The sequence below is a fragment of the Pongo pygmaeus genome, chromosome 11 (assembly GCF_028885625.2).
Source record: "Pongo pygmaeus isolate AG05252 chromosome 11, NHGRI_mPonPyg2-v2.0_pri, whole genome shotgun sequence".
Classification (NCBI taxonomy): domain Eukaryota; kingdom Metazoa; phylum Chordata; class Mammalia; order Primates; family Hominidae; genus Pongo; species Pongo pygmaeus.
The window spans coordinates 96,050,171-96,063,394 of NC_072384.2; the positions used below are offsets into that span (position 1 = coordinate 96,050,171).

At 36.5% G+C, this 13,224-nt stretch overlaps 1 protein-coding gene across 2 annotated transcripts in view; it reads right to left on the minus strand.

The window, feature by feature from the left end:
• The window catches only part of DNAH7 (dynein axonemal heavy chain 7), a 349,153-nt gene that overhangs the window by 314,876 nt on the left and 21,053 nt on the right, over window positions 1-13,224 (minus strand). For both annotated transcript variants that reach the window (XM_054477799.2, XM_054477800.2), the window contains exon 5: window positions 12,827-12,974. In XM_054477799.2, the coding sequence (XP_054333774.1) occupies window positions 12,827-12,974 (148 nt within the window). The remainder of the gene's footprint in view (window positions 1-12,826; window positions 12,975-13,224) is intronic.

The following is a 13,224-nucleotide window of genomic DNA, read 5'->3' on the forward strand; positions in this document are numbered from 1 at the left end:
TGGTGGTGCACACCTGTAATCCCAGGTACTTGAGAGGCTGAGGTAGGAAAATCGCTTGAACCCAGGAAGTGGAGGTTGCAGTGAGCCAAGATCACGCCACTGCACTCCAGCCTGGGTGACAGACAAAGACTCCATCTCAAAAAAAACCTATAAGACTTCCAGAAGAAAATATAGGAGGAAATCTTTGAGAATTTGTATTAGGAAAAGACTTATATGACTCCAAAAGTATGAACAACAAAAGGAAAATTGATAAATTATATTTTAACAAAATGTAAAACTTTTTATTTTCAAAAAATATTGATAAAACCTGCAACCATTGTTGCATCACCTTCTAGTGTATAAAGTCTGATGGGTCTTTGCACCACCTCTAAGGCACTTTGGATTTGTTGGAGGAAGAAAACTAAATGAACAAAGGAGAAGAGAAGATGACAGAAGACTGTCATGTTTACTGCCAAACTGCTCTCAAGGATGATTGTATGAAGTAGCTGAAGAGAGGCGCCCAGTGCCTGTCTTCTCCATAAAGAAGGACCAAAACAGCAAGTACATAAACACACATCAAGTAGAGCATCTAGGGGAGAACACTGGAATCCAGCGGAGAAAAAACAGGGACCCTCAGAGGCATGGAAAGCTCAAGATGGCAATGTAGAGAGGAAAGTAGGGAAGTAGGCCAGTTCAGCCCAGAGCCAGGAGGAATGCTCCATTGCAGGAAAAATGTAAGTGAGGTATTTCCCTGCTCTCCACATTTCCACCAAAGAAACCTGCAGTCCTAGATACAGAAAAGCCTGTTGGCTCTCAGGATCCCTGAGCCTAGTATAGGGTGCTGCATGGAGCACCCACAACTGCATTGTTCCAGAGAGGGAACTTGGGCTAAATCCCACTTCTGGAACCCAAGCTGCTATATAGCACTGCACCATTTTGAGAGCAGAGCCAACACCACAGGATTATACCCTGCCCTTGGTACAATAGTACCTGCATCTCCACATTCTTTATTTATTTATTTTTTTTTTCAGAGTTTCACTCTTGTTGCCCAGGCTGGAGTGCAATGGCGTGATCTTGGCTCACTGAAACCTCTGCCTCCTGAGTTCAAGTGATTACCCTGCCTCAGCCTCCCAAGTAGCTGGAACTACAGGTGCCCGCCACCATGCCCAGCTAATTTTTTTGTATTTTTAGTAGGGACAGGATTTCGCCATGTTGGCCAGGCTGGTCTTGAACTCCTGACCTCAGGTGATCTGCCCACCTCAGCATCTCAAAGTTCCGAGATTACAGGCATGAGCAACCGTGCCTGGCCTCCACATTCTGAAGGCCCCACTGACATCCCCCTACATCCACCCAGAGGGCTACAATAGCATGGCATTGGCTGAACCCAGTGGGCAGCCACATCACCAGCACCCAAGTTCATGCAGTGTCCTACTACCCAAGGAATAGGCAGTCCAGCACATCAAGGAGTCTTCCCCCAAGGTATTGGGAACCAAAGTGTGTATTCCCCAGAGCCTAAGAGCAGTCTACCTGGGGCCACTGCCACTAATAATGACCGTGCCCCCTCATCAGCAGGGCAACTGTGTGTCCCACCTGGGGGTCCAGGGACCAGCCTGCTCACCCCACTGCAGATGCTGCCAGTGCCCACCTGCCCCACCCTGTACCTTTCCAGCTGGCCTGTGGCCGACACCAATAACCTGGGTGTGATCCATTCTAGCACTCAAGGACCAACCTGCCTTCACTATTGCTGGCATCTATGCAACCCATCTGGGCCCCAAAGAGCAGATCTCCTTGCCTACTAGTGCCCACATGCTCTGCCTAGAGACCGAAGGACTGGCATTCGCAGGGCTCAACACTGCTGGTGCCCATGCATGCCACCCAGGAAACCAAGGACCAGTCCACCTAGCCCACTGCCACCATTGCCAGCACCCACACACCCCTCCTGGGACCCAGATACTGCCCTCCATGAGTCATACCAAATCCCCTGCCAGTGCCCCCAGGTACCACCTAGGGACCTAAGGACTAGCCTACCTGGTATCCCTGTCTTTAGCAAAGCCTCATCACAGCCTCCACAAACACCCACAGCCTAGCTACTAAGTAATTTGCAGACACTACTGATATCAAATACAATCAAAGTAATCATATGAACATTACACTATGGTGTCCACCCAGAACCAAAGCCAAAGCACCCTACCCAGTTAACATATTGATACATTCACAAGAAAAAGTATTTTCCTATGGAAGCTACTTCATAAAATTGGAAGAAGTGACAGTTATAACAGATGCACAGATATCAACATAAGGACAACAGAAACATGAAAAAAAAATCAAGGAAACACAACACCTGCAAAGGAACACAATAATTCTCTACCAACAAGCCCCAAAGAAAAGGAAATCTGAAAAATGCCTGAAAAGGAATTAAAAATAATGATCTCAAGAAAACTCAGCAAGATACAAGAGAACACATATAAACAATACAAACAAATCAGAAAAACTCATAATCTGTATTAGAAATTTAATGAAAGGATAGATGTCACTAAAAAGAACCAAACAGAAATCCTGAAACTGAAGAATTCAATGGACAAAGTAAAAAATAAAATCAGGAGTTTCCACAATGGACTAGATCAAGTAGAAGAAAGAATTTTTTAACTTGAAGACAGGTATTTTGAAATAACCCAGTGAGACAATAAAAATGAATCAAAAAGAATGAAGAAAGTCTGAGGGCCATATGGGATACCATCAAGCAAACAAATAGTGAAATTTGGCAAGTTCCAGAAAGAGAAAAGATGGGAAAAAGCATAGAAAATTAATTTAATGAGATAATAAGTGAAAACTTCCCAAGTCTTAGAAGAGACATAAACATCTAGAAATACAAAACTCAGAAAGATCCCCAAATAGATTCAATCCAAAAAGTTCCTCTCTGTGGCACAACATATATAGTTAATCGGTCAAAAGTCAAAGACAAAGAATTCTAAAAACAGCACAAGAAAACTTGCTGTAAAATTTTCTTGTCAACTGACATATAAGGGAATAGTCAACCGAAAAACAGCATACTTATCAGCAGAAACCTTAAAGACCAAGAAAGAATAAGACTATATATTCAAAGTGCTAAAAGAAAAAAAAACTGTCAATCAAGAATACTATACTTAGCAAAGCTATCCTTCAGAAGTGAGGAGAAATAAGGACTTTCCCTAACAAATAAAAATTGAGCAAATTCACCACCACTAAACAGGTCCTACAGGAAACGGTTAAGAGAGACCTACATCTGGAAGCAAAAGGATGATATCTACCATCATGAAAACACACTAAAGCATAAAATTCACTAGAAGAGCAGATACACAAATGAGAAAAAGGAATCAAGCAATACTTTATAGAAGAACACCAAATCACAAAGGTAAGCAGTAAGAGGAGAACAAAGGCCATATAAAACAACCAGAAAACAATCATTAAAATCACAGGAGTAAGCCCTCACCTATTAATAACAACCTTTAATATATATAAACAGTTTAAATTCCCCTAATTAAAACATACAGACTAGTTGAGTTGATTAAAAAAACAAAACTATATGCTACTGACAAGAAACTCACTTCACCTGTAAAGGTACATATATAGACTAAAAATGAAGATATTCCATGCAAATGGGAACCAAAAACAGGTTTAGAATTTGCATGGTATATCTTCACTTTTAGTCTATGTGTGTCTTTACAGATGAAGTAGTAACTATACTTCTATCAGACAAAATAGACTTTAAGTAAAAAAAAAAAAAAAAACATAAAAAGAGATAAAGGAGGTCATTATATAACGAAAAGGGATCAATTCACCAAGTAGATCTAATTATAAATATATACCCACTCAATACTGGAGCATTCAGCTATATAAAGAAAATATTATTAAAGTTAAGGAGAGACATAGACCCCAATACAATAATAGAAAGGGACTTTAATTCCCCACTTTCAGCATTGGACAGATCATCTAGACAGTAAATCAACAAAGAAACACTGAACCTAAACTGCACTGTAGACCAAATGGACCTAATAGACATTTACAAAATGTTCCTTTCAATAGCTACAAAATATGCATTCTTCTCATCAGTGCATGGAACATACTCCAGGTTAGACCACATGTTAGGCCACAAAACAAGTCTCAGCAAATGTAAAAAAATCAAATCAGACACAATGAAGTAAAACTAGAAACCAATAGCAAGAGGTACTTTGAAAACAGTAAAAATACAGGGACATTAAATACCAAGCTCATGAAGAACCACTGGATCAATGAAAAAATTAAGATGGAAATAAAAAATTTCTTGAAACAAATAAAAATGAAAACATAGTATACTAAAACCTATGGAATACAGCAAAAGCAGTGCTAAAAGGGAAGTTTATAGTAAGAAACCCATAAAAAATAGATTTCAAGTAAACAACATAAAAACATACCTTAAGGAAATAGAAAAGCAAGAACAAATCAAATCCAAAATTAGTAGAAGAAATAATAAAGACCAGAGTAGAACTAAATAAAAGGGACCAAAATCCAGGTGCAGTGGTTCACACCTGTAATCCCAGCACTTTGGGAAGCCAAGGCAGCTGGATCACTTGAGGCCGGGAGTTAGAGACTAGCCTGGCCAACGTGGCAAAACCCTGTCTTTGCTAAAAATAGAAAAAATTAGCTGGGGGTGGTGGTGTGTGCCTGTTATCTCAGCTACTTAGGAGGTTGAGGCATGAGAAGCACTTGAACCCAGGAGGTGGAGGTTGGAGTGAGCCTAGGTTACATCACTGTACTCAAAAGAGTGAGACTCTGCCTCAAAAAATAAAAAAAAAAGAGACAAAAAAAGTTTTTAAAATTTAGTTTTTTAAAAAGATAAATAAAATTGACAAACCACTAACTAGACTAAGAAAAAATCATTAGAGACTATTATGATCAACAACTACACAACAATAAATTCAAAAACCTAGAAAAAATAGACACATCCCTAGACACATATAACCTACCAATATTGAACCAGAGAAGAAATAGACAAATAATGAGTAATGAGATTGAATCAGTAATAAAATTATTTGCACAGACAAATAATGAGTAATGAGATTTAATCAGTAATAAAAAGTCTCCCCAAAAAGAAAAGCCCAACACTGGATAACTTTACTGCTGAATTCTATGAAAATTTTAAAGTACTAACACCAATTCTTCTCAAACTATTCCAAAAACTTGAAGAGAAAGGAATTTTTCCTAACACATTCTACAAGGTAAGCATTACCTTGATACCAAAACCAGATAAGGATACAACAAAAGGAGAAAACTACAGGTCAATATTCCTGATGAACACAGACACAAAAATCCTCACCAAAATACTAAAACCAAATCCAACAATACATCAAAAAGATAATATACCACAATCCACAATCAAGAGGGATTATTCTAGGAATGCAAGGATGGTTCAACATTCATAAATCAATATATGTGATACACCACATCAACCAAAGAAAGAGAAACCATACAATCATCTTAATAGATGTGGAAAAAGCATTTGATAAAATTCAACATGCCCTTGTGAAAAAACTCTCCACAACCTTGGTACAGAAGGAACATACCACAAAACAATAAAGGCCATATATGACGAATCCACAGCTTTCATCATACTAAATGGGGATAAATTAAAATAGTTTTCTCTAAGATCTGGAACAAGAGAAGGTTGCTACTTTCACCACTTTCATTCAACATTGTACTTAGAAGTCTTAGCCGGAGCAATTATGCAAGATAAAGAAAGGGCATCCTAATTGGAAAGGTAGAAGTCAAATTGTTCTTGTCTGCAAATGACATGATCTTATATTTAGAAAGAAAAAAGAGGACTCCACCCAAAAATTGTTAGAACTGATAAATGAATTCAGCAAAGTTGCAAGATACAAAATCAACATACAAAACTCAGTAGCATTTCAATATACCAATAGCAAACATTCAGAAAAAGAAAGCAATCCAATTTATAACAGCTAAGAAACTAATTACCTAGGAAGAAATTTAATCAAAAAGTGAAAGATCTCTACAATGAAAAATACAAAACACTGAAAAAAATAAATTGAAGAAAATCCCTTAAAAAATGCAAAGCAACCATGGATTGGAAAAATTATTAAAATGTCCATACTGCCCAAAGCAATCTATACATTCAATACACTCCCTATCAAAATACAAATGACACTCTTCACAGACATAGAAAAAAAATCCTAAAATTTATATGGAACCACAAAAGACCCCAAATAACCCTAATCCTTAACAACAACAACAACAAAAAGACCAAAAATGGAGGAATCACACTACCAGACTTCAAAATACAGTACAAAGCCATAGTAACCAAAACAGCATAATGCTGACATAAAAACAGACACTTAGACCTATGGAAAAGAATAGAGAAAGCATAAATAAATCCATGCATTTATATTCAACTCATTTTTGACAAAGGTGCCAAGAACATACATTGGGGAAAGGACAGCCTCTCCAATAAATGGTGCTGGGGAAACTAGGTATCCCTATGCAGAAGAATAAAACTAGATCCCTATCTCTCACCATCTACAAAAATAAAATGAAAATGGATTAAAGACTTAAATCTAAGACCTGAAACTATGAAAGTACTAGAAGAAAACATTGGAAAAATGCGTCAGGAGATTGGTCTGGGCAAAGATTTTTTGGGGTAAGACCTCAAAAGCATAAGCAACAAAAGAAAAACAAGATTATATCAAGCTAAAAATATTTGCATAGCAAAAGAAACAATCAACAGAATGAAGAGACAACCCACAGAATGGGAGAAAATATTTGCAAACTATCCATAGACAAGGGATAAGGGATTAATAACCAGAATATATAAGGAACTCAAACAACTCAACAACAAATAATAATAATTTGATTAAAAATGGGCATATGATCTGAATAGATATTTCTCCAAAGAAGGCGTACATATGGCCAACAGATGTGTGAAAACTTGCTCAACATCTCTAATCATCAGGGAAATGCAAAGCAAAACCACAATGAGATATTATTTTACCCCAGATAAAATGGCTATTATCAAAAAGACAAAAAATAACAGATGTGGGCAAGGATGTAGAGAAAGAGAATTCACACACACATTGTTGGTGGGAATGTAAATTAGTACAGCCAATATAGAAAACAGTATGGAAGTTCCTTTAAAAACTAAACATAGGATTATTAGGTTGTTGCAAAAGTAATTACAGAATACTATATGATCCAGAAATCCTATTGCTGGGTATATATTCGAAATAAAGAAAATAAGTATATCAAAGAGTTATCTGCACAAAGAAATAATAAATATTTGAGGGGACAGATATCCCAATTACCCTGATTTGATTGTATACATATATTGAAATATTACATGTATCCCATAAATATATAAAATTATTATGTATCAATAGTGTGAAAAGATAACGAACAAACTGGGAGATAATATTTGCAAAAGATATCTGAAACGGACTTGTAAAGGAAATATATAAAGAACTCTTCCAACGCATACAGCAGCAGCAAACTACGCAATAAAAAAGGCCAAATATTTAAAAAGGCACCTCATCAAAGAAGATACATGAATGCCAAACAAGCACAAAAAATGATACCCAATATTAGTCATTAGGGAAATCAACTTAAAGCCATAATAAGATAAAACACATCTACTAGAATGGCTACAGTGTCAAAACAAAATAAAATAAAAACAAAATGTGGGCAACGTGGAGAAACTAGAAACTTCTTCGTTTGTTGTTTGTAGGAACAGAAAATGTACAGCAGCTTGGAAAACAATTTAGCATGTCTTAAAAAGTTGAACATACACCTACTATACAACTCTCCATTCTACACTCAGCTATCTTCCCAGGAAAAATGAAAATGTATGTTCACAAGAAGACGTGCATGCAAATGTTCACATCAGCATCATTCATAATAGTCAAAACCCAAATACAATAAATGCCACGAATAAACCTCAGAAATATATGATTGCAGTTATATGAAATTTTAGAAAAGGTAAAAGTATAGAGATACAACGAAGACTAGCGATTGCTTGGGGCAACCAGTGGGCAACAGGATTAATTGAAATGGGCAAGTGGAAACTTTTGTGAATGACAAAAGTATTCTACAACTGGATTTTGGTGAAGGTTGTGCAACAACAAAAATCTGCTAAAACTCACTAAATTTTACATTTAACATAGATTAATTTAGTCGCATGTGAATTATCTCTCAATAAAGCTTTTTTTATACACCATGGAATACTATGCAGCCATAAAAAATGATGAGTTCACGTCCTTTGTAGGGACATGGATGAAACTGGAAATCATCATTCTCAGTAAACTATAGCAAGAACAAAAAACCAAACACCGCATATTCTCACTCATAGGTGGGAATTGAACAATGAGAACACATGGACACAGGAAGGGGAACATCACACTTCGGGGACTGTTGTGGGGTGGGGGGAGGGGGGAGGGATAGCATTGGGAGATATACCTAATGCTAGATGACAAGTTGGTGGGTGCAGCGCACCAGCATGGCACATGTATACATATGTAACTTACCTGCACATTGCGCACATGTACCATAAAACCTAAAGTATAATAATGATAATAATAATAATAATAATAAAAGAAAAAAAAAAAGAAGAAAAAAAAAAAAAGGAAAAAAAAAAGCCTATCTGTGAGGTTTGGAAAATAAAATGTTCCCCCCAAAAAAGGTTAGAGAGAACCAAGACAGATTACCAACAAAATAATGACAAATAAAGTCACATAGGGTTCTCGTCAACAATGTATGCCAAAACATAATGGTTATCTCTCACCTTATACAAAAATCAACTCAAGATGGGTCAAAGACTTAAATCTAAGATCTGAAACCATAAAAATTCTAGAAGATTACATCAGAAAAGCTTCTGGATATTAGCTTAGGGAAAGAGTTCATGACCAAGAATCCAAAAGTACATGCAACAGAAACAAAGATAAATAGATGGGACCTAATTAAACTAAAAAGCTCCTGCACAGCAAAAGAAGTAATCAGCAGAGAAAACAGACAACCCAGAGTGGGAGAATAAATTTGCAAACTATGCATCTGACAGAGGACTAATATCCAGAATCTATAAGGAACTCAAAAAATCAGGAAGAAAAAAATCCCATCAAAAGTGGGCTAAGGACATGAATAGACAATTTTCAAAAGAAGATATGCAAATGGCAAACAAGCATATGAAAAAATACTCAACATCCCTAATTATCGGGGAAATGCAAATCAAAACCACAATGCAATACCATTTTACTCCTGCAAGAATGGCCATAATTTAAAAATCAAAAAATAATAGATGTTGGCATGGATGTGTTGAAAAGGGAACACTTTTACACTGCTAGTGGGAATGTAAACTACTACAACTACTATAGAAAACAGTATGGAGATTCCTTAAAGAACTAAAGATAGAACTATCATTCGATGAAGCAATCCCATTACTCAGTATCTACCCAGAGGAAAAGAAGTCATTATATAAAAAAGACACTTGCACACACATTTATAGCAGCAAAATTCACAATTGTAAAAATATGGAACCAGCCTAAATGCTCATCAATCAATGAGTGGATAAAAAAATGTTTATATATATATATATATATATATGTGTGTGTATACATATATACATATATGTATATATATATAAAGTATACATAAAGTATATATATAAAGTGTATATAAAGTATATATATACACTTTATATATAAAGTGTATATATATACTTTATATATATTTATAGATATAAAGTATAAAGTATATATATATACACTTTATATATATACATTATATATATAAAGTATATATATATTCCACACCATGGAATACTACTAAAAAGGAATAAAATAACAGCATTCGCAGCAACGTGGATGGAGTTGGTGACCATTATTCTAAGTTAAGTAACTCAGGAATGGAAATCCAAACATCAAATGTTCTCACTCATGTGGGAGCTAAGCTATGAGGACGCAAAGGTATAAGAATGATATAATGGACTCTGGAGACTCAAGGGGGAAGGGGTGCAGGGGGGTGAGGGATAAAAGACTACACATTGGGTACAGCGTACACCGTTTAGATGATGGGTGCACCAAAATCTCAGAAATCACCATTAACGAATTTACCCATGTAACCAAACACCATCTGTTTCCCCAAAAACTACTGAAATAATAATTTTTTAAAAAGGTAATCATTAATATTTTTCAATCTATAATTTCCCAGATGTACAGGGGAAAAACTGCTATTATTCTTTAATTCTACAGCCAACTTAACCACTAATTCAAGAAAAAGGATGAAATTGAGACCTTTACAGACATGAATATCTAGAGTTTACTACTCTTTATTCTCATTGAAAGAACTACTGGCCAGACACAGTGGCTCACACCTATAATCCCAGCACTCTGAGAGGTCGAGGTAGGGGATCACTTGAACCCAGGAGTTTGACACCAGCCTGGGCAACATGGTGCAACCCCATCTCTACAAAAAATAATAATAATAATACAAAAAATGAGTCAGATGTGGTGGCACGCGCCTTAGTCAGGAGGCTGAGGTGGGAGAAACATCTGAGCCCAGGGTGTCTAAGTCTGGAGTGAGCCATGATCATGCCACTGCACTCCAGCCTGGGCAAGAGGGTGAGATTCTGTCTCAAAAAAGAGAGGGGAGGGAGAGGGAGAGAAGAAAAGGAGAAGGAGAAGGAGGAGGAGGAGGAGGAGAAAGGAGGAGGAGGAGAAGGAGAAGAAGAAGGAGAGGGAGGGAAGAAAAAGAAGAAGGGAAGGGAAGGGAAGGAGGGAGGAGAAAGAAAAGAAAAAAAAGAGAAAAGAAGAAAAGAGGGAGGAAGGGAGGGAAGGAAGGAAGGAGAGAGAGAGAGAGAGAGAAAGGAAGAAAGAAAGGCAGAAAGAAAGAGCAAACGACTAAGACAAACTTCAGCAAAAAAGAAAATGAACCCAGAAATGAGGAGTGGAATGCAAAAGCAACTTTCTAAACATTTTGAAAACATGTTAGTAAATCTAAGTGTTAACTTAAAAAAAAAAGAGAAAGAGAGAGAATAGGGGTACTTAAGGACTTGGTGGAACTGAAATATTAAACAATAATCACATAGAAAATATAAAGGAAAGCTCAGAGCTAAATTAAATCATGTTAAGGTCTTTGTGTGTTATTCAGAAAGAAGATAGAAAAAAATGAATTTTCAACCTTAAGAAATATAAATTAAATACGTAGTTTTAAATGTTAGGGTAACCATTAAAAGAATAGAAATATATTTCATAGCTTTTAAACCAATAAAAATAAAGGAAGAATAGAGAAAATTCAATAGAAAGCAGAAAAAGAGAAAAAAATAAGCAAAAGCAACATATAATAAACAGAAAACATAAAATATATTGGTAGAAGTCCACATATATGAGAAATACCAATAAATACAAATGGGATTAAACAAGCTATTAAAGCATAGAACTCTAAGATTGAATTTCAGTAAGTCCATCTATATCCTGTTTATAAAAGGCAAAACAGAAAAATGACAAAAGATGGTTAAAATAGACTTCTGTTTCTTACAACACAGAAACAAACAAACAAAAACCTCCCAGTACAATTGTATAAATACTGGATAGTATATCACAAAGCTCCTTTTAAATGTATACCTGAGCTTACAAGAAAGAAACAGAAAAATCAGGAGGAAAATAAATTAAGTAGCCAGGCATGGCCATCCTAAGGCTATGGCTGCCCTTATGGGGGCAGGGCCTTGGATTTTCATGCCCATATAGGGAAGAAGATGATGCCATAGGCCTGAGCGAAATGGGGAATTCCAACTGAAATCCTGTATAAAGCTGAAACAAGATCTGCCCTACCCTCAAATAAGGGAAGACTAAAAATAACAGGCACAGGAAGTTGTGTCAAGAAAGCTTATCTTTCTTGGCCAGGGCTCTACGTAGAAAAAAAAAAATTCTTCTAAAAATTTGTAACCAGAGGTCTACCCTCCATTGATTTGGGTGTTGATCATACTGCTTGTTTGATCTGAGAGTGCTTAAGTCAAGAAAACAATATAAGTGGGGAAAGCTGGTAGCATCCTAGTGGCACCTGGCAAAAGCAAACTCAAAACCACTCGAAGAAGCACATACGCTCAACCCAGCTGCATGGGACTCCGATACACTCCTCTTTAGCCTTGTAAGCACTCAGTACCCACTGTCCTCCCTTCAAGATGACCATCTAGCCAGTAAAGTCCCACATGGGACAGTATAACAGGGTCCTGTGGGTGAGTTACTTACCACAATGGGTCATGAAACCCCATTTGTCCCACAAATGGTGTACATCCTGAGAATCATAACGAAACTAAAAAGAATACTAAGCAACTAGCACAAAGCAGTGTGGAAACAAGGCAAAGAGGAGCTGGTGACTTGCATCTGCCTTGCTCTTCATGAACTGTCCTGAAACAGCGAGACCCAGCTAAGACCAGGCCCTGCACACACTGCTGACCATTTCACCCCAATTCCTTTTCTATACAAGGAGAATCACAATGCCGGAAAAGTCACCCCGATCACCTGAGCAGATGAGATTGGGGAAAAAAAACCTGCTAGAATCCTCCACTGGCTACCATGGCTATAATAAGAACTCCCAGAAATTCAGCCAACATTAAGTATTAACATTGCTACCTTTACAACTCATGATATTTAAAAGTGGAACACACTTAACAGGGTTAAACTCAATCTCTTTCATTCTTTATTTATACTCTGACCTCATTCCAACAAGCCTTTGAGGCACCCTTAGAGACGCACAGAATTCTAATATTCTTAGATTAAACGTTCCCAGGGGCTCTAACGTGGGTAACACATAATGGTTAGCCTATGCAACTTACATAATGACATTAACAAGAGTACTTCTAAAGTTTTCTCGTTCTTTATGTGGAGATTTGCCCTTTGATTTGGAAGTAGATGGTCCAGCATAACTATCATCAACTTGGTGGGGTAATTTGCCCTTTTTTCCAAAACGTTCCATGTATTCAGCTTAAATTAAAAAAAAAAAAAAAAGCACAATTATTCATCCAAAAGGTAAGCTAAAGCATTTCACATGCTTAAAATAAGATGCTAAATCACCTTTTAAGAAAAAATTACATTATCAAGTAATCCTAAGTATAATTTTTTTTTTTTTTTACTGTCAGGAGGTTAAACTACTCCTCTTTTGTATCATCATAACTAGAAACATCTATTTCAAGAATATTCCACTGATTTATATTTTGATTAATATACTAATAAA